Here is a 27,643-nt window from a genome sequence, read left to right on the forward strand (position 1 = left end):
TCTCAAGTTCTGTGGGGTTCAGTTCAACCTGGCTGATTTGGGAAAGAGCCTAGAGGTTATAGTGGATCAAGCATTGCTGCTAGAGAAGCAAGTCAACGCAGCTGCATTTCTCCCAACTCAGGTTATCCTGGAAGAAGATCCCCTATCTTGACACAGCTGATCTGGCCACCTGGATTCATATCATCTTAACATTGATGCTTGATTGCTACAATGCACTCTACATAGGTCTCCCCTCTAAGTCAACTTGAACTGCCTTTCTCCCTATGCTCCGCCATGGCAGCTCCACACGTCTGAACAGGGCTTTCTGCAGACGGAGTTGGCCATATATGCACATTCTCTGTGATGATTCTATGAAGTATCAACCCTGCTTAGCTTCTGAGATCTGATAGGACTGGGCAATACCATGCCACCTTACCTCCCTTCTAGTACAAAAAAGGCATGCCAAATTCAAAACCTGAATATGACTCTGTACAGCACCCCTTCTTGTGAAAACCTAAGTATGCCCACCACACGTTTACTGGTATGCTTTCTTTTTCTTTACCCACTACAAAAACATATAACTGAGCTTCAGACTTCTGCCACGAATTAGGAAGGAACATATGCTTCAAACAATCATGAATTGTTGTTTGGCTTGATGAGTCTTTTACAACCAGTAACATTTGTCTGAAATCCCCCCTTAATAGAATGGCTTTCCCCCCCAAATGGTATCTGCTTGCGTGAGATTTTTTAGTTATCTTTGTGTTACCTAGGAGCTACATCATCTACCTGTGGAGGTGCAAGCACCAGGCATTTGCACAAACCACCATCAAGAAGATTGTGAACCAACCTCAAGCAACAAAATGATGCTGTGACTGTGCATATGCACACTAACCTCATATGCCTGATGTACAGGCTGGAGCTCTGCAACCGCACAAATCCAGTGCAGTAGTTTAGTCAGGAATGGCAGACATGTTACTTAAAAGAGGAGGAACTGTACATAGACAGTTTAAACTGCCACTCATTCTCACAGAAAATTCTCTGACAGTGCTATATCCTAAGAAGAAAGAAGCCAGTTATCCAGGAAATATTATGAACACGATGGGACTAGGCACGGCATCAGCAAATGTGGGAGAGAGAAAAAGGCAGCAAGCAACAGGGGCTGCAGTCCCCATTACTGTAATTCTCTGTAAAGAAGTTCTGCAGCTGCTATGAGGACCTGGGGGAGGAGGAAGGATGTCAGAGGCAGAAAGCACACGGCTGCAGGAGCCTGTCTGCAAGCATGGGGTGTGTTTCTCTCACTTTCCTCACCTGGTTCTCCCACCTGGTCCATCCCCGCTTTATGGTTAGGGTGCCTCTGATGCCATCTGCATTGCCCCACTGCTGCCAGCTGTCTGAGCAACCCAGTAGTCCCAATTCTCCGATATAAGCATTCATACCATGGAAACACTTGCAAATATGCTATAAATGAGCTCCTTACCTCTTTTAAGTATTCTGTGAAATACTTAGCTCAACAAAGCAAAGAAGTTTATTCAGATAGTAAAGTGACAGTTACTTCTTCCCAATTCAGCCAGCTAGATGACAGTGCTGTAGATGGGAGGTGCTTTATCCTTCAGAGTTACAGAGTTGATTCAATAAGCAGCTTTTACTGTAATAACAACCAGGCAGCTTGCCCTTTGAAACTGTTTTTAACTAAGAACAGTACCCGAACTCCTGCCTATCAAAATTAATGACTATGGTCCTAGAGCACTCCCCTGCCTAGTCCAGGATAAATTCTCAGTGTTCCCTCCCAAACTCCAACTGTCTGTTTCTCCCCTTGGTGGTTGACAGTTGAGCTCTCCCCTTCAGAGTTCCATTAGGAACTCTGAATGTGATTGGTCAACTCTAACCAGGGAGAACAGGGGCCAGAACCTTCTCCTGTCCGTCACAGGGAGCCTTCTGGCCTCCTCAGGCAAGCCATTCCCCCAGGTGGGAGCCACTACAGGAAGCACTCAGAGATGGCCTGCTGTTGAGCTTATCTATTTGCAGGGTGGTGCTTTCAGAAGGCTTCGACCTGTGTGCCTCAGCTTCAGTTGTTTCCACTCTCACAGCACATTTATGATTTGTAGGCTTCAGCCATCCCAACTTCCTATTTTGAGTACTGGAAACAGCCACTCCTACAGCCAGGTAGGCGAGGTGCACCAACCTTTTTATTTAACTGAACTTAAGAGCTCTGCCTTTACCAAGGCCTTGGCTCTCCAGTCCCTGGGTTTATTCCTGGGGTGAACTCACAGTCAGTAATTCCAGACACAGTTTGATTTAAACGTATTTTATTGACATTAGAGAGTATAGCAAAGCACGAAGACAGTCAAATAAACAGGCAACAGGTACAAAACAAATAACCTTGCGGTTGCTAAACTAAAATCTGCCTAACTAAAAACTTTAAGAGCTGATTAACTCAAGTTTCTCTGGTTGGCATCCAGTAGCTGTTCATTTCATTCTCACAACAACCATCCTGTGCACTATGTTATGCCAAAAGTGTATGGTCGGCACAAAGTCAGCCAGCAACCTTCAGCGGATGGGTGGGGATTAAAACATGGGCCTCTTAGAACCTGGTCAGAACCCCATGTGTTTTGTGCTGGAGGAGCCATTCTTCCACTCTTCCTGTCTGTGCTCCCTGCTTCTTCCTGGGTTCTCATGAATAGCTTTGATAACAAATAGCAACGGGTTGGAACTAATCCAAGCCAGGATGTTACAATTTCCTTCATCTTTGGCACAAGCAACTCCCATCATCACCCTGAAACTCTGGCCAATTTTGAGACTCCCAGCTTTTTTTTTTTCCCTGAAAGGTCTGCCACAGGTAGACAAATGCACACATTGTTTTAGTGTTATAGGAGAAGACAAAGATGACCCTACATTAACTACAGTCTTGTTCCCTAAGTGGCCTCCAGAATCGCTCTGTTTCACAAATCCTGGGAAACGACAGAAGAGGGGGGAGGATTCTTGCCTCCTTAAGCCATTCCACCTAGTGGGAGCCATTACAGAGAATGCTCAGGTATGGGCAACTGCTGATCTTATCCAATTGTAAGACAAAGCCTTCAGAAGGCTTTGTGCCAATAACTGGAGCTGCCTCAGCAGAAGGAGAGGCCACCCTGCAGATAGGCAAGCCTGGAGGGATATTTTAATCCTATAACATAATTCAGTAAACAGGCTTCCAACAACTTACCGGGTGGAGCAGGCACAATTTGTGTGCCTGAAGGAAGGACTGCCCACCTCCCTTAACTTCCCTTCCTCACTTTGATAGGCTGAGGAAGGAAGGGCCCACCTGTCAAACTGCTTGCCCGAATCTGGACAGCCGGGCTTCAGGAGGGCTAGCCGCTTGCCTTCCCTTCGTCGCTGGGATTGCTGGCAGGGAAGAGCCGCCCACCTGTCAAGCTGGCAGCCAGGCTGCAGGAGGGGCGGCCACTTGCCTTCCCTTCCCTGCTGGGATTGGCTGCAGGCACAAGGCGCCCACCTGTCAAGTTGGCAGCCAGGCTGCAGGAGGGGCAGTTCTAAAAGACCAAGATAATTGCCATTATTTGAAGATCCAAAGTGTTCATTGTGTCCTCTGAATGGTAAACCTCGTTCTACAAGAGCAATAATTCTCTCCATGACATGCCACCAGTACTGCTGTTCTGCTTTTATTTGTTCCTCTAGCTTGGAAGCTGACGTTTGCCTTTGCTTCCTTGTTAGGTAGGCCAACATGGCATTCCTATGCTTCTCTGAGTTTTCATGAGTTTGGATAAGATGAGGGGTTTGCCGGTCATCAAACCCTTCAGTAGCTAAAGCTGTGGAAGAAGATGCAAGGTTTCGAAAGAGTTTACAAACAGAGCAATAAATCCAGCCTTTTGAGGGAGAATATACAAGCACTTTAAGCTATATGTTTCCCCATTTGCTTTTGTTGAATAAAAAAGAGTTTTTGTACAAAACCTGGACTGCTTCTTGTACACTCGTTTGGAATTTGAAACTGGTCTACAATGATGCAGAACTTGAGAGGGACCCCTCTCTATCCAATAGGATACTTCCTCATGTGATAATTCTGACCACAAACCAACATCTGTTACAGTAGATCTATGTTTGGCATTATCTTTATTTGCATCTGGAACACCTTGGACTTGGCCTATCTTACCAGGTGTGAACTGCAAAATCTGACTATTTACATTATTTTCTTGTGGCTCTTTAGCCTCTCCCTGTCCAGTAAGTGACTCTTGAATTAGTTCTATATTTTCAGTTTGAGCCAGCATCATGGCTGCGTCCTCATAATCAGCTTGCTGTTCCACATCCTGCTACGCTGTTTCTCTTTCAGGGAGGTTTTTGTCTGGTTGCATGCTAGTAGTTGGCTCAGGCTGGATAGCTTCACTGCTGGCTCTTGTTGCTTCAATGAGTGGTTGATGCACGAAAGCAGTGATTGGTCTTAACTTCATTACCATAGCATTTTCAAGTCTCTGTCTCTTGCGCTTCAAATCTTTTACTCATGCTCAGATTAGAATCTAAATATTAAAATTAATCTTCAACTGGATAAACCCATGGATCAGAGGTCCATCAGTGGCTATTGGCACAAGGTATAGATGGTTGCTGCTGAAGGTTTACAGAATTCAGTTTGGCACCTGCACATTTTTGGGCTTTTTCCCTCCCAGGACCCTTCTTAAGGCACTAGTAGCAGGCAGAGCAGGGGAGACTCCGTGGTCAGAGCACCAGACTGGGGGTTTAAACAAAGAACAAAGATTTTATTGACTATTTACAAGTAACAGGATTTTAAACACAAAAAGGCACTTTAAATCAAACACAGAAAGGAAAACACCACCAGGCGCAAATAAAATAAGACAAAACGCAGTTCCTCTGTCCCTGAACTGATCCCTATACTTATTTTCCCTTGGGATGAGGTTCAGTTACCAACCTGCAGCCTGGCCTCCTGCCTTCTACAGGTAGTTCTGGATCCCTCCGAGGATCCCTTCCCACTGCTGCCTTCCCTGATCTCCAAGGCCTCTCTCTGCCTGTGGACAATCTACAGCAAGAGCCTCCTGGTCTGTCTGAGGGTTGCAGGACGACTCCCCCCTCCCAGGCTGGCTGGAGCATTTATATCTTTTGACTCTGCCCTCTGGCTTTCCTGCACTTTTTGGCCATAGAGGCATCTGGGAGTTGTAGGCCTGGAGTTTTGCCCAACTTCCCAGGGTGGGTGGCCATTTTAACTTAACTAAACAACCTAAATTAAAGCAAAAACAAGATGGAGTCTATTCTGTCACATACAAGAAGCCAACCCTATAGCACAACATCATTTTCCATTCTAAACATTTTCAAAAGTTTATAAACTCCCAAAATTGCCAAAAGAATTCAAAATATTTTTCTCTAAGACACATGCATTTAGGATGCTTGAAAATGATGCAAAAACATAGGTTAATAATTAACTATATTTTCTCATCTAATAATTCCAGCAGCAGCAAACACCAGGCTCCCATCCAACAATCAATACTAGCCATTTAAAAGAGCCGACTGCCAAAAAATGTTATATAAAATAAATATGTCAAACATTGATTAGATTCTGCAGTGGCTTTAGAACAATTTATCTACTATTAATGTATGAAGCACCATCAATATTTCTTTTCATATCCAAGAAGTTCTGAGAAAGGGGCTGCAAGTGCATGCTGCAGGCAGGGCTCTGTAAAGTGAAAGATAGACTTCCCTGCTTGGGAGAGGTGAAGCCAGTGCCAGTCACATGTGCTTGCCTTGCTCTGTTCAAGCCAAGGAGGAGGGAAGGAATGGAAGCGACTTGGGAGAGCTTGCTTGCCTGGTCTATCTGCCCCAGATAGGAGAGGGGAGACTGCCCACTGGGGAGGGAGCAGTGCTGTAGAGGCCCCCTAGATTTAGAGGCCCTAGGCTTCAGCCTACTTAGCCTATACATAAATCCGGCACGGGATACTGGTTTCCCTGTTAGTATTTGTGCCGCTAGTCATGATTTTGTATGACAGGATTTATTTTAATACCATATAGAACACAAGTCCTGTTAAGATTGACTGTTGCTGTCCCATGAGACATAGTTCTTGATTCCAAAAGTATGCCAAATATTGTACTGTATTGTCTGCAGACACGGCCAGCTGGAGCCCCGCTGCTCACTCTGCTCCCTGGGGAGGGCTGTGCAGATATTCCAAGCCTCGGACTCCTGCTCCCAAGGCAGCCACTGGACCCTCCCAGAGCCCACCAGGCTCTGCCCAAAAGACTGCCCCCCTCCCACCTCCCCTTGGCCCACTATCCCCCTGCCCGCCCCCTCCAGGCACTCTGCTTCTTCCACCCACCCTGCAAATCTCCCTCCCCTTCAGGAGCGCCAGGGAGGTGCCTCCCCTCCCGGATTAGGGTTGCCCCTGACCTGCGTCCCCTTCCTGGGCATTTCCCTTCTACCCACCCCCAATTGCCCAGGCTGGCAGCCCCCTTGACGCACCCAGGAGGAAAGCGTGGGAAAAACAATGGCCACTTTCCCACTGGGGAGGAGGGGGTGCAGGCAGGAAGTGACCTCACCACCACCCTTTCCTCGCTGCTGCTCTAGGATTTCGGGCTTGCTTCCCTTAAACATTCCAGTGCTGGAGAATAAAAAGCAGTGATTTGCAGCCATATGTCATGGATGGAAATCTTGCTGTTCTACTGCAGGCCAACATGGTTCCCCCACCTAAAAGTAAGCATAAATACAAATACAGACATAAAACGTTGCAGGGACAAAGCAGAAGTAATTAAACATGACATATATTTAATGACGCAGACATCAACAGACAGCACTTGGCAGTATAGTCTAGTCCTTGTTCCTTTACCAAAAGATCTCTCTCAGCCATTTCTTGCAGCACAGCCCTATTACCTGAGTTAAAAGTCCCTCCTTAGGGGGCCACTGTCAGGTCTGTTGCCCACAGTCCCTCCATATTGCCTACTCTATGTTGCAATAGTCTCATTTGTCTGTTTTCCACAGTTGCTGTCTAGTTCCTGGGACAGCCCCAAGTCCGTATCCCTTGTGGTGCAGTGAGTACATGGAGTAAAAGAGCGCAGGTGACCAGTGTGTGAGTATTGTGCTAAATACAGCACATTGTGGCTTTGGTTAATGTCATAAGGATTGTATTTAGGTTTATGATTATTCACCTTTTCAGCTCACCAGATATTTGCCCAAGAAGAAGACGTGCGAAACGGGAATTGGAAATCTTGCCCCGCATCAACCCGTCGGCTTTTGGCCCCTTGGCATTCATACCCTACATGGGACTGGTGGTCACTTACCTTGAGTCATCTAGGTTCATCGTAGTTGCGCCTGCCTGTACTACTCCATTATTGCACTTTATTAAATGATTGCTCATGTGAGCATTAAAATTGTAGAATTACTGCTGTATATGGATTGCGGATTTGGAATATCTTCTGTATAAATACTTGTTGTATGCATTTTGTACATATTTATGGATTATTTATGGCACATGAATTGACTTATTGCACTTTGCACTTTTGCATTTGATAAATTATGCACTCTTTATAATCACTATTGACTTTTTGTGATTGTGCCTACCGGTTGGTCATCTTGTCTGGTATCGGTTTGCCGGTTGTATTCCCGTTTGTTTTGCACGTCTTTAAGGGATCTACATATTTGTAACTCCTGTAATGGCACCTCCTATGAGGCTTTGAATTGGAGGCGTTCCAAAGCCAGAAGGAAATGCGTGTCACTTGTCTGCTGGAATCATGCTGAAGATTTTCCTTTAAAAAAAAACTTTATTGTTGATTAATAAGAATAAAAGCCCAATAAAAAGGTCAGAGAGAAAGAACAAAAGTAAAAAGAAAAAAAGAACAGAAAAAGAGAAAGAACAAACTTTTTTTAAAAACAAAGAAAAATAATACATATTTCATTTTCCATTTTGCTCTGCAACACCTATCGTATCTTTACAAACAATGTAGTTATAGTTCTGATAGCTCCAGAGTTAATATTTTAATTATTGCCCCCTTTTTATTTATTTTCCCTTAGATTACTTCTTAGAAATCAAATGCACAAATCATCTGTTCTTTTTCCCCCCATCTCACATGGAAAGTCAATAAGGGGCTTACACTTAGCCAAAAAAGTAGATGATGTTTTATCTCTGATCAGGGCTGTAAGTTTAGCCATCTCTGCTAACTCCATCATTCTCACAATCCAGTCATCCAGTGAAGGAAATACTGCACTTTTCCATTTTTGCACGTATAAAAGTCCTATAGTCCAGTCTACAGTCTTCCAGTTTGCCCATCAGAATGTCATGGGGGACCTTATCAAAAGCTTTACTGAAATCCAGATAAATCACGTCAACAGAGTTCCCCCAATCCAGTAAGCTGGTCACTCGATCAAAGAAGGAAACCAGGTTGGTCTGGGAAGATCTGTTAGGGGCAAAACCATGCTGACTTCCCTGGATCACTGAGAGGTCCTTCAGATGCTTACAGATCAATCCCTTTAAAATCTGCTCTAATATCTTCCCAGCAACAGAAGTCAGACTGACCGGCCTGTAGTTTCCCGGGTCATCCTTCTTCCTTTTCTTAAAGATTGGGATAACATTTGCTCTTCTCCAATCTTGTGGCACATCCCCAGTCCTTCAGGAGGCCTTGAAGATGATGGACAGGGGTTCTGCAAGTTCTCTAGAAAGTTCTTTCAGCACTCTTGGGTGCACCCCATCTGGCCCAGGGGATTTGTATTCATCCAGTGCAGCCAGATGCCTCTCCACAACCTCTCTGTCAATGTCCACTAGCCACTCAGGTGTCCTGTCACATTTTCTACTATCTCTAGATGTGCCTGAGTTCTTCAGGGAGAAAACAGAGGCAAAAAAGTCATTAAAAAAGACAGAGATCTCTCAACTCACCCCATCTGACCCCTTGGGATTCTTTTCTTGGTCAAAGGAGAGAGCCAACAACCCGGGGAGGGGGGTGTAGAGGAGTAGAGGCCATTTCTACATATAGCTCATTTCCCATCCCCCCTTCCCCCAGTTTTATGCCAGGGGACAAGATGGCCACCCATCCCCTAATAAATCCTATAAACAAGGATGATCAAAGTTGGGGACTCATACGGATTCAGATTAACTCCGATTTTGCTACAGCTTCTCTGCCATCTCCATCTCCCCGATGGCAAGTAAGGTGTTCACTCCAAAAGATGTTCTTTCAACACTCCAGGCATTTACATCTTTCTCCCTCTGAATGAATTCTTTTATGAGAAATTAGAATTCCTTTCTACCCAAAAGGGTTTCCACATCTCAGGAATTTACATGGTTTCTCTTGTGTGGCTAATTTTAATGGACAATAAGTATTCCACTCTCACTGAAGCTTTCCATACACACTGGGTATTTATATAGTTTCTTCCCTGTGTGAATTCTTCAATGAGAATTAAGCATTCCAGTCCTCCTGAAACTTTTCCCACACTACATGTATTTACGTGGTTTCACATATGGTGTTTACTCCAGGAATGTACATGGTTTCTCTTGTGTGGCTTCTTTGATGGTCAGTAAGTTTTCCCCTCTCACTAAAGCTTTTCCCACACTTAGGGCATTTATATGGTTTCTCCACTCTGTGAATTCTTTGATGGGAATTAAGACTTCCTCTCCGAGTGAAGGTTTTCCCACAATCCAGACATTTAAATGGTTTCTTCCCTGTGTGAATTCTATAATAATAACAACATTTGATTTATATACCACCCTTCAGGACAACTTAATGCCCACTCAGAGTGGTTTACAAAGTATGCCATTATTATCCCCACAACAAAACACCCTGTGAGGTGGGCGGGGCTGAGAGCTCCAGAGGACTAGCCAAGGTCACCCAGCTGGCTTCAAGTGGAGGTGTGGGGAATCAAACCCAGCTCTCCAGATTAGAGTCCCGCATTCTTAACCACTACAACAAACTGGCTCTCTTTGGTGGGAAGCTAGATTATCTTTCCGCCCAAAGGTTTTCCCACACTCCAGGCATTTATATGGTTTCTCCCCTGTGTGAATTCTTTAATGGGAATTAAGGCTTCTACTCTCAATGAAGCTTTTTCCATACACAAGACATTTATATAGTTTCTCCCCTGTGTTAATTCTTTGGTGGGAAGCTAGAATATCTTTCCTCCCACAGGCATTCTCACACTCCAGGCATTTAAATATTATCCATGTGTAATGGGTGTTCATATGCATATTAATATCAGAGACCACCTTTCAAGATAGATAACCTTATATAGTGTTTGAAGTTACAACCTATTTAGTTAGCTAATACTGCAATCCTATGGATAGTTATTCCAATCTAAACCTGTTGATTTTAATGGACTTCAAATGGAGCAACACTGCATAGGGTTGCACTATAAGAGTGATTGGCCTTATCAAATGGAATAGCTTTCTATGATTAGAATGTAATTTTAAAAACCTATAAATTTGGGAAGCTGAATTGTTTGGGTGCACTTTCTCAGAAAGGGCTCCTGACTTGTTGTTACCTGCTTTCCTTTGGGTAAAATAGTTTTATGAACTCATGTACTTGCTGTTCTATGTAACAATAATGGATGGTATAACATTTCATTAATCAATGTTAAAATGCAATATATATGCTTTAATATCTATTGCATTTAGCCAGGAATTAAATGTACTGACATAGGAACTTAACTAGAAGTTTGTGGCTTCTAAAGAGCATAACAAAATCTGAGTGAGGCCTGAGGGGAGTCATCCAGAACACCTTATTGAAGATTTTTATACTCTTAAAAAATAGGAATTTTTGGTACATTTGTGTGATTACTTTGATTCTGTAACACAGTGGTTAAGTGGTTAGGCTGCAAATCAGCACTCTACTGGTTCAAATCCCACTACTGCCCTGAGCTCAGTAGGTGGCTTTGGGTAAGCCACTCCTCTCAGCTCCAGCTCCCCAGCTGTATTGTGGGGATAATAATAACATTAACTTGTTCACCACTCTGGGTGAGGCACTAACCTGTCTAGAAGAGAGGAATATAAGTATAGCCGTTATTTTGATTTTCATGATTTGTCACCAACAGGAATTCTAATTGGTTGTAAAAAGTGTGTACTGACTGAAGAGCATTCCGCATGAGTTCTCAGATGGGAAATAAAGTTTCCATACACAGTGGAATATATGATTTCTTCCCTGAGTGGATTCTTTGATGGGAAGCAAGTTTTCCATTTTCCCTGAAGCTCTTTCCACACTCTGAGCATGTATATAGTTTCTCCCCAGTATGCATTCTTTGATGTTGTATAAGGTTGTCCTTCCTTCTAAAGCTCTTTCTACACTCTGAGCATTCATATGGTTTTTCCCCTGTGTGAATTCTTCGATGAGAATTAAGACTTCCCCTCTCCCGGAAGGCTTTTCCACACTCTGAGCATTTATATGGTTTCTCCCCTGTATGGATTCTGTGATGAGAAGTAAGGTGTGAGCTCTGACTGAAGCTCTTTCCACACACTGAACATTTATATGGTTTCTCTCCTGTGTGAGTTCTTTGATGGGAAATAAGATCCGTACTCAGCCTGAAACTCTTTCCACAGTCTGAACATCTATGAGGTTTCTCTCCTGTGTGGATTCTTTGATGGGAAGCAAGTTTTCCATTCTCCCTGAACGTTTTTCCACACACAGAACATATATATGGTTTCTCTCCTGTGTGGATTCTTTGATGGGAATCTAGTTTCCCACTCTCGCTGAAGCTCTTTCCACATTCTAAGCATCTATATGGTTTTTCCCCAGTGTGCGTTCTTAGATGGTGTATAAGGTTGTCCTTCCTTGTGAAGTTCTTTCCACACTGTGAACATTGATATGGTTTCTCTCCTGTGTGGGTTCTTTGATGAGAACTAAGGTCTGCACTCTGCCTGAAGCTCTTTCCACAGTCTGAGCATGTGTATGGCTTCTCCCCTGTGTGGATCCTCTGATGTCGCATAAGAGTGCCCTTCCTTCCAAAACTATTTCCACATTCAGAGCATTGATATGGTTTCACTCCTGTGTGAATTCTGTGATGGAAGTTAAGGTGTGCATTCTGACTGAAGCTCTTTCCACACTCTGAGCATTTATATGGTTTCTCCCCTGTGTGGCTCATTTGATGAGAAGTAAGCTCTACTATCCACTTGAAGCTCTTTTCACTCAGTGAATGTAAACATAGTTCCTCTTGAGCATCCAAATCTTCCTGTAAAATAAGGTTTTTTCTTTCCTTGGAGTTCATCGCACTGTCTGATTCTTCCAATGGCTTTTCCTGATTTTGCATTCCTTGACGTGGGGCAAGGCTTGATTTCCCAGCTAAGAGTTTTGTACACTGAGTGAAGCTACTCCTGTTTTCCCCTTTATTAATTTGTTCTGTGACTGGAATTTCATGGAAACTGGCATCTCCAGGTGCAATGGACTTCTTGCTACACTTTGATTTTCCTTCCATTCCTCTTTTCTGCTCTTCTCCCCTTCTTTGGAATTCTTGCCCTGTAAGAACAAAAAAGAACCCAGGTGAGGTAGACAGAGATGCTTGGAAAAGGAAAACAGCAGTCTTATGCCAGAATGCAGCCTCTTCCTGGGCAGCACCTGTCCAAATAACCGAGTAAACTCAGTAGCAGAACAGAAGCAGGTTACTTTTTGGACACAGAACAGAGAACGGAACAACCCCATGAAGCTGCCTTGAGTCTATGCATCAGTGTGTCAAGGTCAATCTTATCTCCTCTGACTGGCTATGGCTCTCCAAGTTCTCAAGAAGAGGTCTTTCACATCACCTCCTACTGGATCCTATCACCTGGAGATGCCAGGGATGGAACTAGCAGATGCTCCACCCCTTGTCCAGCACCATCTCATACGGCAGATTCCACCAAAGACAAGCCAGGAGGCAGCCTGCGACAGACAAATCTGAAGTGCCCCAATGTAGATGCAGTCAAGGGGTACTAGAAGGGACACTTATCTCTGTGAAGAGACCCCCAACTCAGTAAGGGGTGGGAAGAGTTGGAACAGAGCAAGAGTGGGTAAGAGCTGAAAGCTGTCTAAGTAATGCATTCTTCTCATTAAGAGTTTTAAATGCATTGCCCTATGAGCTCCACTTGGAATATTAGCAACTCAGTTCAATTAAGAGGAAAGGGCAAAGGAGGCAGATCTGCTACTTGTGATATCCCTGTGGTGCATTGAGAGAGACCAACAAGAGCATCAGTTCCTCTTTTCCCTCTTGGTCAGCAAAAGGCAAAGAGGGAGCCATACCGAGATGGGCCAGATTCCTGCAGTTTTCCACCGTGACCTCCCAGTGCAGAGCCCTTTGGCCCGGATCCAGCAGAGCCCACTCCTCCGGGGTGAAAGAGACGGACACCTCCTCTAGTGTCACCTGACCCTGAAAGAGAGAAATGTTTTATCTTCACAGATCAAGCCACAGTCCAAAAAGGGAGTGAAACAGAGGTATGAGGGAGTTCTTCTGAACATATGATGCTGCCTTATTGTTACCCAAATAGGCGGTCTCCTAATTAGTTGGGGTAACGCTTAAAGGAGACAGAGCAAGAGGGGGTATCTGGGATTCTCTACCAATATTTACGTGTGTTTTTCCCTTAAGATATCTCTCGAAATAAATCAGCCCAAAGTTCTGCTGGAAAGGTTTTATTAGAGGAGATGTAAATGGGCAGTCTTACAAACAGACACAGAACACATGCAAGGCTAACTCAGAGGAGAGGGGAGAAAGCCGTTTCAGGGACGGCCATAATTACGAGTCTCAAAGATGGGAGTCTCTGGAGGCAGCAGCGAAACAACCAACATTCCACGGAGAGAAGAAGAGAAGGCCCAAACAGATTTGGGGATGTATGTATGAGTCCCAGAAGAAACAGACACACACACACACAATGGCAGCTAGGGGCAACAGATACAGGGCAAAATGCTCCTTGGGGCAAGCTGACTTATTTGACTCGGAAACAGTCATTAGATGGGCTTTCCAAAGGGGCTGGATGGGTCTACCTGAGGTGGACTATAAGTGTGAATGGTGCTTGATAACTGTCAGTACTTGGCAGGTAGATCCCTGGTTCCCTCATTTGGTTGAAGTTTTATTAGAGATCTATGCAGTTCAGGTTACTATATACAAACTCATTGGCCAAAGTGACTACTCAAACAGGATCAATGCTAATTATACGGAAACTTCCTGCCTTTATTGGCCATTGGCACTTTGACGTGAAACGCCAAAAAGTTACATGGGAACATGATTAGTTTAGACTAGACATAAGACAGGATGAAATCACTACATTGCAGTCTCTGAGAACAGATACATTTCACGCTAGCTGCGGCTTTCCTTCAAGGACACTTACTTGGAAAATGGAAATAAATATTTTCACAGATAACCTCTTTGCTGGGTACACTTTAGTTCAGCAGTTAGTACATTCTCAAATGAGTGCATGGTACATAATTATCAGAACAGAGCCCCCCAACACACACAAATGGCCGATATGCAGTTATGCATATATGACACTAACCCTGTAAGTACCCGATGGGAAAAGCTACCAGGTTTGGTGAATACCCTGATTAGGGGAAATGGGTGAGGGGAAGTGTGGTCAGGCATTGATGAGATTAGTCAAGAATTTCTTGGGAGACCTCATTGTCCTAAATTAAGAGTATCGCCAGACCATGTAATGGGCCATCAGTCAGCCACTGTGACTCTCTTAAAGTATTTTTTTGTTATCATACCTACCCGGCATCCATTTTGGGCCAGGTAGTACCTCACGCTTATGATCTTTGAGGAAGGGTGTTTATGATTTCCTATCTGTAAATGACCCTTCAGTGAGAGGAGGGGCCTGACTGCTAACATTATGCTGACTCAGACCGCTGGGCCGTCAAGGACAGAATTGTCCACTCAGACTGGCAGTGGCTCTCCAGTGGGTGAAGGGGAGGATCTAACCCTTCAGCCATGCCATTCCTACTGAGCCATTATGACAGAATGGGAAAAGACAGGGTTCTCCTCGAGCGAGGGGGCTGGCAGAAGATACAGACCCCTGGGATGCCCCCGAGGGTTCCTCCCCTACCTGATCCGTTGGCTCGGAGGCAGCTTCCAGTCCACCACAAAGGATCGAAGGTCCAGAACGACCTACCAGTGTCCTTCCACTGCCTGTGAGAAAAGCAAAGGATTACATTGCAAACACCAGAGATCTGTGTTGTTACCCTAAATATGGGTCTCCTTGCCAATTAGGAGAATTAGCATGCACGGAGACGAGCTAGCGAGAGGGTGTAACTGAGATTCCCACCTATGTATATAAGGATCGTTCCCTCAGAGGACTCTCTAAGGAACATGTAGGTTTAAACAGAAATGGGGTTTTTTTTGGTGAGGCAGAAAAAGCAATAACACAAGAAATGCATACAAGGTTGACTAGGAAATCAGTGAGGAAAAGTGAGAGAGATTTGGGGAAAGACCTATATTGACCAGTCTAGGAGGAGCAGAGGATGTCCATAGAGAGTAGCAGCTTGAGCGACCAGCGCTTTGCAGCAAGAAGTAGGCTCAGAACACACACACACACACAATGGCGGAGGGCAGTCCAGTTATACTGTGTAACATACCCTAGGGCAGGACTGCATCTTCAGCCCCAAAGCAATAGCTTAATGGCTATCTCCGGAGGTGAAACAATAAAACTGGCAAAGCTTTACTGAGTATACCTGGATGGAACTACAGGTAAAAGTAGGTGATTGATTGGAAGAGTTATCAGATCTCTGATTAACTCTGATTGAGAAGGAAGAGTTAGGAAGATCGGAAGGGGGTTGAGGAGATTAGCATGCACTGCTGGAAGACCTCTCTTTGTCTTAAAGATTTTGCACATCTCTGAGGTGTGGGGCTGATACCCGGTCCTGTCTCATGACTCCAGTCATTTTCCTCTTAGCTGAGTTGGAAATAATTCTGCCTACCCAGGCAATATGCTGTGTACTTGGATCACATGGGAAAAAGGGGTTCATAATATAGCCACCCTTTCTGTGTGAGGGAGGGCAGGGCTGCTAACATTGTAGTTCAGAGAGCCCATCTTAGGGCCAAGCTACAAGTGACGAATGACACAGGTTGGACACTTGTCAGCTTCCCTCAAGTTTTGATGGGAAATGTAGGCATCCTGGTCTTGCAGCTTGGCTCTCTAACTGCTGTCCAATGGACTTTTCAACTGTCACTTGTCCAACATTCTGTCAAGCTGTTTACATTTCCCATCAAAACTTGAGGAAAGCTGACAAGTGTCCAACCTGTGTCATTCATCACTTGTAGTTTGTCCCTTAGTGTAAACTCCTCTTTGAGGCTTAAGGTAATCTACACAGGTATCCAACAAGGGGAACTCTGACTCTCCAAAGCTCATACTATGGAAATCTTATTGGTCTTTAAGGTACAACTGGGCTCAAATCTTGTTGTTGTACTACAGATCAACATGGCTATCCTCTTGAAACTATAAGGCCCTACTTCAAATTTGATATCTCAGATGCTCCTCATTAAGTCCTTATTTTATACAACACACTGTCTCACATGGCAATTAAATGGCTGAGGGGAAAGAAGTCCACACTGAATCTGGACAAGTTGGAGGTGAAGCCCTGGAGGAGGTTAATCCCCAAATTTGGTGGGGTTTAGCTGATCTTTACTGACTGCACCAAGAGTTACTAAAGGAGAAGCAAGACCCATCACAGGTCCAGGAAGGGTTGGGATAAAATGGGGTGTGATGAACTTCCTGGAGGTGAGACACAAACAACTTTTCATCTCCTTCACAAAAGGATTTCAATCCTCCCATCCCACCCCTACTGTACAGGTCTGAGGGGACTGGATTTGGGGCTGGGTATTAATCCACTCAAGACGAGATTAATCTAACGTAAAACTAACAGACTAAATGAAAAAGAAGAAAATTGTATTTCAGGAAGAACACAAACCTAAGCTAAATATTAATGCTGACGTGGGATGCAATTTTTGCCATGTACATAGCACGGGTTAGAGATGGGCATGAATCGAATTATGACCCCAAAAATCGCATGACATGCAGTTCGTGGCACTGCGTATAATGAATCCCCACAACTTTTTCAGGCCCGGTTCATCGGGTCATGAGTGGTTCATGAGCGCAGACAGGCTGGCACCAATCCATTGATTTCCCAGGCAACAGAGGTCTGCAATGTCTGCAGACCTTCAGTTGCTGTGGAGACTCCAATCTTAGCCCAGCTCACCTTGATCGGCAGGTCTCCCTTCCAACTGTGGAGCTCCCAGCCTGTTTCCTGGGAGCCAGGAGCAGTGGGGAGACAGGCCTTCGGTAGCCATGGGAACCACAATCTCATTCCTCAAAACCCTGTTAGGCAGCTCTGACTGCCAATCAGTGAGCTCCTGCTCTGCTCTATGAGACCGTTTGTTATAAAAGGTACACCTCTCTGGCTCTTAGTTTCAGTTTCTGCAGGCAGTGTGAGAGAGAAGACTACTGCTGGAATTGGAGGGAGAGAGAGAGAGGGAGTGGATTGTTGGAAGTGAGCTTGGCTGCTGCTGGCTGGTTGAAGAGACTGGAAAGCCTCTTCTGTTTCAGTCTGCATTGTTGGGAAGGGTGCCTTCTTTCCTCTACCCCACTGCCACCCAGAGCCTGGGACACTTCTTGGCTCTGGCCTGGGGCCTAGCTTGACTGAGGCCTACCCTTTCTTTTTTCTGGGATTTTCTTTTTTTCTCTTTATTCCTTCCGGTTTTTGCATTTTGTGCCCAAGTCCTGCCTGCTCAGGTGGTCTCTGTGTGGGCTAGTAAGGGCACTCAAGGCCACTGCCAGGCTCTGGGACAAAGGCCACCTCGGCTGAGGGGGTCACCTTCTTCTTTCCTTTTTAAGTTTATCGTTCTACTCTTTTTTATTTTGTCCCCTCGACTGAGGGGTCACCTGCTTCCTTTATTTCTGGGTTTATAGTTTATTTTGAGTACCTGTCCTGCTTGCTCAGGTCTCTCTGTGTGGGGTGCAAAGGGCACTACTCTCCTGGTCTCAGGGCCACTACCAGGCTCTGGGGCCAAGCAAAGAGGGCACATCTTGAGGAGGTCTCACACTCACTCTTCTTCTCCTTTTCATTTATACATGCTTAGCAGCACTATGAGGCTTACATACCTCACAACCACCCCACAAACTGACCGTTCTATCATACTACTAGCAATAGCTCAGAAGTCCATTACTATAAGTCATACTGAGAGGGAACGAAGGAAAAAACCTTTGGTGGAAGTGAAAATCTAAAAGAACGCCAAGGAAATCAGAGAGGCAACAATATACAAGGTCACATAAAAGGGAGGGGGTGACAGAATTGGGGGATGTATGCACAGGACATGGCTGGGAAATAAGTCGCTTGGGCAGCTTCACCACAGACCCATGCAGCCCTTTTCTGCACCTTTGATACATCTCAGGCCCACCCAAAAGCCTATTGGACTCCATTCAAATGTATGTTCCCTAGAATGGGACCCTTCTTTTTAACTCATTGGTGCCAGGAAGAGGCTCTGGGCTTCCCCAAGACTCTGTCCTGTCCGCCATCCGACTGAATTTCTATGTAAAGCTCTTAAAAGACATCATTTCTGAGCTAGGCCACAACCTGACAACACTTACAGTCCTGAACTTAAGTCCAGCCATTTTTGCCAAAGACCTCGTTTTGGGCTGACAATTTCCTTACACACCACCTCTCCTACTCTGCTCCACCACAACATGTTCACTGGTTTTGAGTTGGGCCTTCCTCCCTGCAAATGGGAGATCAGCATAAATAATGTAAGAAACAAAATAGTTACATTTTTAAAAGTCGGACAAGCCTAAGCAAAGCTCTGACACCTCCTCAGATGTTTAATTCAGACTCTTTTTTCACTCTTCCCTTCTCTCCCCAACTTAAATCCTCACTCTTGCAAACCTGGCTTGTTCCCCATGTCAGATACAAATTCCATGCAAGGACCTGGCCCTTATTGGCTGATTCATAGCACTGCCCTCTGTGGCTCTTGTCTCAGGGCTACATTTCCATTCTCGGCCTGTCACAGATCTGTATACAAATAGTTTAAATCAATGAGAGCATTTTCTTCCCTTTTTCGTTAGCCTAGATTCCACCTAGGCAGAAGCTCGAAAGATAGAACTGAGACTGGAATGAAACATTTTTTTCCATGGAGAATTCCCAGGAAAATACAAAAGCAGCCCAGAAATGGACAGCTTAAAGAAGGAGTCCTAGAGGAAGCCTTACCCAGCAGGTTGGCACTTCCATCATTGTCCCACTTGGTTCCCCAGGAGAACGGCTTGTGCCTGGGATCGGATGGTGCCTTCTCTGCTCCAGGAAAAGCATCAGCCCCTCTAGAAAGGTCCTGCCAATCCAGACAAAGAAAGAGGAGCGGGATTAGAACAGGAGGAGGGCAGAGAAACATCTGGGAAGGGAATATTTCTAGGCTGATTCCTTGAAAAGGTTGTGCACATAGACAGGGAAGAGTTTCGGGATTGTCTTTTCAATATTCTGCTCGTTGGAGTTCTCAGGATCAAAGACCCTCACCTGTCCTCCTTGCTTCTCATCTTCTGCCTGGCTCAGGAGGAAGCCTTCGGCCAGGGCCACCGCCTGGGAACAGGTCTCTGGTCCGCATTCCCTGACCCAGCTCTCCATCACCGGGGGCAGGATGGCCAGGAACTGCTCCAGGAGCACCAGGTCCAGGATCTGGTTTTTGGTGTGACGCTCTGGCTTCAACCACAGCTGGCAAAGATGGTGGAGTCGGCTGCATATCTCTCGGGGCCCCTTGGCCTCCTGGTAGTGGAACTGCCTGAAGTGCAGGCAACGGACATCTGAGCTGGTGCTGTCATCAGCCAGGATCTTTCCCACAGATCTTTCCCAGAATTCCCCTCTTCTCTCAGCCTCAGGGACACTTTCTGCTTCAGACTTAGGCGAGCTTTGCTTTCCCATTTTGATTTCAGAGCTTTTTGCTCAGCTGCCAAGTCCTTTCTGAGGGCTCCTAAGTCCTACAAAGGCAAGACAATGCTTTGTTAGGAAATGAAAGAGCACACTGTGACTTGTCTAGACTCCTTTTCAAGATATCTGAAGTAATGGCCATAACACATCTTGAGATCCTGGGGTGGAGCCAACCATCCTCCAACTAGCCTTAGTCTGGCCTGAGGAGACATCCTCCAATGGAAGAGCCACTTAAGGTGGAAAGCTCCTTAGACTGGCGGAAGGCTTCACATTTGGGCCCAAGGAAATGGTGAGGGATGAATTTATTTTAATAAACAAATAAAGAATGAACATATTTTGTTCAGTGGAATGGTAGCAGAGGAGGACCCTCCTCACTGAATCCTGTAAGAAGATTGTTGAGTAAAGATGGCAGAGGTGTCAGCATTCAATCTTACTATATAATTGAGTAAGCATGTTTCAGACGACTCACTTTATACCCTGGTGCACCATCAGAGGGCGCTGCCATGGAGGGAAGCCCAGGCAAGGCACCATATCCCTCCAGAAAATGTGTAGTGGCAGGAAGGCCAGGCTGGGATCGGGATGGAAACAGGTGGCAATATCAGCACCCCGCTAATATTAAGAGCAGAGCAGGTGACAATACCCGTCCCCTGCCTTAACCCAGCTGGTATTAGGAGTGGAGCACGTGGCAATGCCCATCCAATGACTTAACTCAGCTGGTATTATGAGAGGAGAAGATGGGAATGCCCACCCCCCTTCCCCCAGTTGGGATCAGGAGTGGAGGAGGTGGCAATGCCTGTCCCATGCCTCACTTGGCTGGGATCACATGAAGAGCTGGAGGCAATGCCCTTCTTCCCTTCACCCAGCCAGAATAAAGAGTGGGCAGGTGGCAATGCCCACCTCCTTCAATCAATGGGAATAAGGCACTAAGGCACTAATAAGGCAATGCCCACCCCATCTTCACCCTGCCGGAATCAGACGCCAACCAGGCAGCAATGTCCATCCCCCTTCATCCTGCCAGAATCAGGAGCACAGCAAGTGGCAATACCCACACCCCCTTCACCCATCTGGTATTAGAACTGGAGAAGGTGGCAATGCCCACTCCTCACTTTAACACAGCTGGTATTAGGAGTGGAGCAGGTGGCAATGCCCACCCCCTGCCTTAACCTAACTGATATAAGGAGTAGAGCAGCTGGCAATGTCCACCTCCCACCTTAACCCTGCTGATATTAGGAGCAGAAAAGGTGGAAATGACCACTGCCTGCCATAACCCGGTTGGTATTAGAAGCAGAGAAGGTGGCAATGCCCACCACCCCTTCAGCCAGTTGGGATCAGGAGTGGAGCTGGTGGCAATGCCTGCCCCATTCAGGCAGCTGGGATCAGGAACGGAGCAGGTGGCAATGCCCATCCAATGCCTTAACTCAACTGGTATTAGGAGTGGAGAAGGTGGCAATGCTTGTCCCCTGTCTTCACTCAGCTGATATTAGGAGCAGAGTAGGTGGTAATGCCCACCCCCACCTTAACACAGCTGGTATTAGGAGCGGAGCAGGTAGCAATACCCACCCCCTTCAGCCATCTGGGATCAGAAGTGAAGCAGGTGGCAATGCACGCCCCCATCTTCACCCAACTGGTTTTAGGAGCAGAGAAAGTGGCCATGCCCACCCCCCTTCAGCCAGTTGGGATCAGGAGCAGAGCAGGTGGCAATGCCCACTCCCCGCCTTACCCAGCTGGTATTAGGAGTGTGGAAGGTGGCAATGCCTGCTCCCCTTCAGCCTTCTGGGACCCAGAGCAGAGCAGGTGGCAATGTCCGCTCCCCCCACCTTCAACCAGCTGGTATTAGGAGCGGAGCAGGTGGAACCACTATGCAGCACGAACTGTAATATTTAATGTTTTTAAATGTATTATTTATTGTTTTTAAATGTTTTTAATGGTGTTTGTATTTGTTATCCATCCTGAGCCTGCGAAAGTGGGGAGGGTGGAATATAAATATAATAAATTAAATTAAATGCCCACCTACCACCTTAATTCAGCTTGTATTAGGAGCGAAGCAGGTGGCAATGCCCACCCCCGCCGTAACCCAGATGGTATTAGGAGCGGAGTATGTGGCAATGCCTGTCCAATGCCTTAACCCAGCTGGTATTATTAGTGGAGCAGGTGGCAATGCCTACCCTCTACCATCACCCAGGTAGTATTAGCAGAGCAGGGGGCAATGCCCACCCCTGGTAATTCCCACCCCCCATCTTAACCCATCTGATATCAGGAGAATGCCTGCCTTAACCCAGGTGGTATCAGGCATGGAGCAGGTGGCAATGCCCTCCCCCTGCCATAATGCAGCAGGTATTAAGAGTGGAGCAGGTGGCAATGCCCACCCCACTTCACCCAGCTGGGATCAGGCACCAAGCAGGCAGCGATGCCCTTCCCCTTCAACCTGCACTTCTTCCCTTCACCCAGCCGGAATAAGGAGCAGGTAATACCCGTATCCTCTTCACTCATCTGGTATTAGGAGCAGAGTAGGTGGCAATGCCTACCCTTCGCCTTAACACAGCTGGCAGTAGTAGCGGAGAAGGTGGCAATACCCACACCCCACCATAACCCAGTTGGCATTAGTAGCAGAGCAAGTAGAAATGTCTGCCCCCTTTCACCCAGATGGGATCAGGAGTGGAGCAGATGGTGATGCCCACCCGCTACACCTTGCTCAGATCAGGAATGGAGCAGGTGGCAATGCCCACCCCATGCTTTCACCTGGCTAGGATCAGGCGCAGAGCAGGAGGTGATACCCTTCTTCCCTTCCCAGCCAGGATCAGTGCAGTTGGCAATGCCCACCCCCGTCAATCTACTGGAATAAGTCATTGAGCAGGTGGTCATGCCCACTGCCGCCTTAACACAGCTGGTATTAAGAGTGAAGGAGATGGCAATGCCCACTCCCGCCAGCTGGAGGTGCCCGCCTCACACCTTCACCTGACTGGGATCGGGCACAGACCAGGAGGTAATGTCCTTCTTCCCTTCACCCAGTCGGGATAAGGAGCAGAACAGGTGGCAATACTCCCTTCAACCTACCTGAATAAGGCACTGAGCAGGCAGCCATACCCACCCCCTCACCCATCTTTAATCAGGTGTGAAGAAGGAGGCAATACCCATTTCCCCTTCACCTGTCTGCAATCAGGAGCGGAACAGGTGGCAATGCCACCCCCCTTTACCCGGCCTGTATCAGGTTTGAAGCAGGTAGCAAAGCCCCACCCATTCACGTGACCGAGATCAGGCATGGAGCAGAAGGCAATGCCCGTTTCCCCTTCACCCATCTGGGATCAGGAGCGGAGCAAGTCGCAATGCCCGCCCCCCTTTACCCAGTCTGTATCAGGCGTGGAGTAGGTAGCAAAGCCCACCCATCCCTTCACATGGCCAAGATTACACGTGGAGAAGGTGGCAATGCCCACTCACTCCTTCAGTGACGGAGGAGGAGGGAATGCCTGCCTATCCACCCTCCCCTTTCTAGAGCCCGTTGTATTTTTTCCCACAACGGGCTTTATCGCTAGTTCTTAATAACTGCGCCAGGCAAAAGTTCATAATTTCAACACGGCTTATAAAGGACATTGGAAATTTCCCAGTTGAGCTGGGGGGTGTTGGAAACTGGGACTCCCGCACTGAACATCTTCCCTGATGGGGGAGGGGCAAAGGCTGGCACCAACTGCTATAAGGAGCCAGAGATGAATATGAACAGGGGAACAGCCCCAGATGCTAAAGGTCGAAGGAAGGAACAGAGGCCAAGATACTGGCTGCTATTTCTGAAATGAAGCAGTGAAGAGAGGTCTTGTATTTTCCCTCTGGGAAACAGAAAGGCAGCTCTGCTTTCCAGCCTAATTCTTACCTTCACAAATCTTTACCATCTAGCTTCTTCAAGGACCGTCTCTTCCCTCATGAGCTGAGCCCTTCCTCAGAGGCCTTGCCCAGACAGGTCCAGATGCTGAACGAAAAAGCAGAGCTTCTGTGGCTGTGGCCTCCGGGCTCCCATATCCCCCCTCCACCTCACCAAAGTTATATTTAAGATTTATTGTAACTGGCCAGACTTTAAGATGGTCATATATCACCTTCATTTACCACCCAAGTATCTTAGCATCTTTTATGCCATCTTTATAACCTTAGAACATTGCGGTAGCTGCCTATTTATTATGGGACACTGGTTTCCCTGTCAGTTTTTGTGCTGCTAGTCATGATTTTGTATTTTTGCGTTACAGGATTTATTTTAATGCTATATAGGACACAAGTCCTGTTAAGATTGCATGGCTGTTGCTGTCCCATGAAACACAGTTCTTGATTCCAAAAGTACGTCAAATACCGTGTATTACAGGCAAAACTCTAAACTGTACATTGCATGCTATTAAAGCAATAACACAACTGTAGATGTGACTAGGCTTAAATGGATTTCAGTTTACCCACAGACGTCTGCCCACCCCTCCCAAAAGTCAGGGGGTGAATAAGCAACTCGTTATTCGATTGGTTCAAACTTTTAGTAACTCTGACCTCTCTCCTGGCGGCATAAATGTTAGAAATAAAAGGAGCAGGGGAAGTTCGGGGCCGCGGGGGGCCGTTTTCCCCTTCTGGAGAACCTCCTGTCGGCCCTTCCGTGCTCTTTGCTCGGCCGTCCGGAGCCACTGGAGACCCTTTGCAGACACGGCCGGCTGGAGCCCCGCTGCCCACTCTGCTCCGCGGGGAGGGCTGTGCAGCTATTCCCAGCCTGGGACTGAGACTCCCGGGGCTGCCACTGGACCCTCCCAGAGCCCACCAGGCTCTGCCCCGAAAGACTGCCCCCTTCCTCGCCTCCCCTTGGCCCGCCCGCCCCCTCCGGGCTCTGCGCTCCCACCCACCCTGCAAATCTCCCTCCCCTTCAGGAGCGCCAGGGAAGCTCTCGCTCCCCTTCCCAGATTAGGGTCGCCCCTTGACCTGCGTCCCCTCCTCGGCATCTCCCTCCTACCCACCCCGATTGCCCAGGCTGGCAGCCCCCTTGACGCACCCGGGAGGAGCCAGGCGACCCTTCGGAAAGCGTGGGAAAAACAAAGGCCACTTTCCCACCGGGGAGGAGGGGGGACCGAGCAGGAAGTGACCTCACCACCGCCCTTTCCACGCTCTAGGATTTCGGGCTCGCTTCCCTTAACTATTCCCGTGCTGGAGAATAAAAAGCAGAGATTTGCAGCCGTGCAAATCAACAATCCCGAACGCAACCCACATGATCCCATCTTCAGACACCGACTTGCTCTCGAAAACGTACACCATAAAAATCTTGTTGGTCTCTAAAGGTGCCCCTAGATGGACATCCTACTGTTTTATTGCAGGCCAACGTGGCTAAAACTAACCATCAATCTAAATACAGACATAAAACATTGCTGAAAAAAAGCAAAAGTAATTAAACATGACATATATAATGATGCAGACATCAACAGACTGCCTCCCCACAGCAGTATAGTCTACAGTCTGTTTCTTTAACGTCATAGGGAGAAATGCAGTCCTGCAGACATGAGGGGCCAAGGCCGTGAAGGGCTTTGTGTGAGATAGCCAAAACTTTGACTTGAGCCCAGTAGCTGATGGGTAGCCAATGGAGTAGGAGTCATATGCATGTACTGCCTAGATCCTAACAATAATCAAGCGGCAGCATGCTGTACCAGTTGGAGTCTCCAAGTGGACTTTGAGGGGAGTCTTATCAGTCAACACTTAATGACTGATGGTATGAATTCAGGGGGCCAGACCAGCTGTGTCAAGCTAGAGGGCCATCTTCCAGGCTAGTCTGAGATGGTCAAAGGCCTTTTCTTGCTGTTGCCGCTGCTTCATTTACTTGTTTCTCTAGTCGCAATGCTGGAACCAATATACATTTGCTGGAGCGGCATGGAGGGCAATCTAAATTTCCCTCTGTCTGGAGATCAGGGGTGGGGCCACTGGTCATGTGACCATTTTCAAGAGGTGTTCCCGCTGGAATAAAAGCCCTGGTCTGGTTAATCTACAAGGAATTTGAGCAAATGCATGGGCCTCGGTCTGTGTTCTCCCTGTGAAGGACTAGCACAGCCACCTAGTCAAGGTCATCTGAGAAATCATCCAGGGGTAGGGGGAGTGATGTCTGCTAATTCTAAATGTAGATAATCTGATCTCTTGCAGTCTGCATACCAATACACTTGGTCTTGGGGGAGGTACGCTGGGCTGATCTTCCTGCACTCTGGGGACAGGATGAGGGCTTTCTAACCCACATCCGCGAAGTAAAAATGAATTAGTTTTATTTATTTACTTTCTGCTCATGGTGGATGACACAATTTAAAACAATGTAGTCAATCAACAGTTTAATAAAATGGGATTACAAATTTACACTCCTGCACTTAATAGTGTAACGAATAACAGTAAAATAGTGTAATACCAACTGTATGGTTTTCTATACACCTGAGGACAGCTCCATGAGAATGAAAAGAAGGCAGAGACTGAAAGAGAGCTCTTGAATCACCCCATCTGACACCTTGGGATCCTTTTCTTGGTCGAAGTGGAGAGCCAACAACCCGGGGGGGGGGGGTAGAGGAGTGGAGGCCATTTCTACATCCCCCCCTCCAATGTTATGCCAAGTGACAAGATGGCCACCCATCCAATAAATCCTAAAAACAAGGATGATTGAGGCTGGGGACTCATAGGGATTCAGATTAACTCTGATTTTGCTACAGCTTCTCTGCCATCTCCATCTACCCTGATAGCGAGTAAGGTGTTCACTTCAAAAGAAGTTAGAATTCCTTTCTACCCAAAGGGGTTTGTACATGCCAGGAATTTACATGGTTTCTCTTGTGTGGCTTCTTTGATGGTCAGTAAGTGTTCCACTTTCACTGAAGCTTTCCCCACACTCGGAACATTTATATGGTTTCTTCACTCTGCAAATTCTTTGGTGGGAAGCTAGATGAGATTTCCACCCAAAGGCTTTCCCACACTCCATGCATTTGTATGGTCTCTCCCCTGTGTGAATTCTTTGGTGGGAAATTAGATTATTTTTCCTCCCAAAGGCTTTCCCACATGCCAGGCATTTATATGGTTTCTCCCCTGTGTGAATTCTTTGATGGTAATTAAGGCTTCTACTCTCAATGAAGCTTTTCCCACACTCCAGGCATTTATACGGTTTCTCTCCTGTGTGAATTCTTTGGTGAGAAGCTAGATTATTTTTCCGCCCAAAGGCTTTCCCACACTCCAAGCATTTATATGGTTTCTCCCCTGTGTGAATTCTTTGATGGGAACTAAGGCTTTCACTCCTAGTGAAGCTTTTCCCACACTCCAGACATTTATATCGCTTCTCCCCAGTGTGAATTCTTTGATGGGTTGCTAGATAACTTTTCCGCCCAAAGGTTTTCCCACACTCCAGGCATTTATATGGTTTCTCCCCTGTGTGAATTCTTTGATGGGAATTAAGGCTTCCACTCTTAGTGAAACTTTCCCCACACTCCAGGCATTTATATGGTTTCTCCCCTGTGTGAATTCTTTGATGACAAGTAAGCTCTCCCCTCATCCTGAAGCTTTTCCCACACTCCAAGCATTTATATGGTTTTTCCCCTGTGTGAATTCTTTGATGACAATTAAGCTTTTCACTCAGACTGAAACTTTTCCCACACTCCAGGCATTTATATGGCTTTTCCCCCGTGTGAATTCTTTGGTGGTAAGTTAGATAATTTTTTCGCCCAAAGGCTTTCCCACACTCCAGGCATTTATATGGTTTCTCCCCTGTGTGAATTCTTTGATGGGAATTAAGAGTTCCACTCAGCCTGAAGCTTTTCCCACACTCCAAGCATTTGTATGGTTTCTCCCCTGTGTGAATTCTTTGGTGGGAAGCTAGATTATCTTTCCT

General features: G+C 46.4%; 1 protein-coding gene and 1 pseudogene across 1 annotated transcript in view; both read right to left on the reverse strand.

The window, feature by feature from the left end:
* Positions 1 to 7,717: 7,717 nt before the first annotated feature.
* LOC129327058 (zinc finger protein 79-like) lies at positions 7,718 to 24,371 on the reverse strand (annotated as a pseudogene).
* A 1,725-nt stretch (positions 24,372 to 26,096) lies between these two features.
* LOC129327110 (zinc finger protein 420-like) overlaps positions 26,097 to 27,643 on the reverse strand; it is a 35,882-nt gene continuing 34,335 nt past the window's right edge. The window contains exon 8 of the mRNA XM_054975545.1: positions 26,097 to 27,636. Coding sequence (XP_054831520.1) covers positions 26,582 to 27,636 — 1,055 coding nt within the window. The 3' untranslated portion in view covers positions 26,097 to 26,581. The remainder of the gene's footprint in view (positions 27,637 to 27,643) is intronic.

Source organism: Eublepharis macularius, chromosome 4, assembly GCF_028583425.1.
Source record: "Eublepharis macularius isolate TG4126 chromosome 4, MPM_Emac_v1.0, whole genome shotgun sequence".
Classification (NCBI taxonomy): Eukaryota; Metazoa; Chordata; class Lepidosauria; order Squamata; family Eublepharidae; genus Eublepharis; species Eublepharis macularius.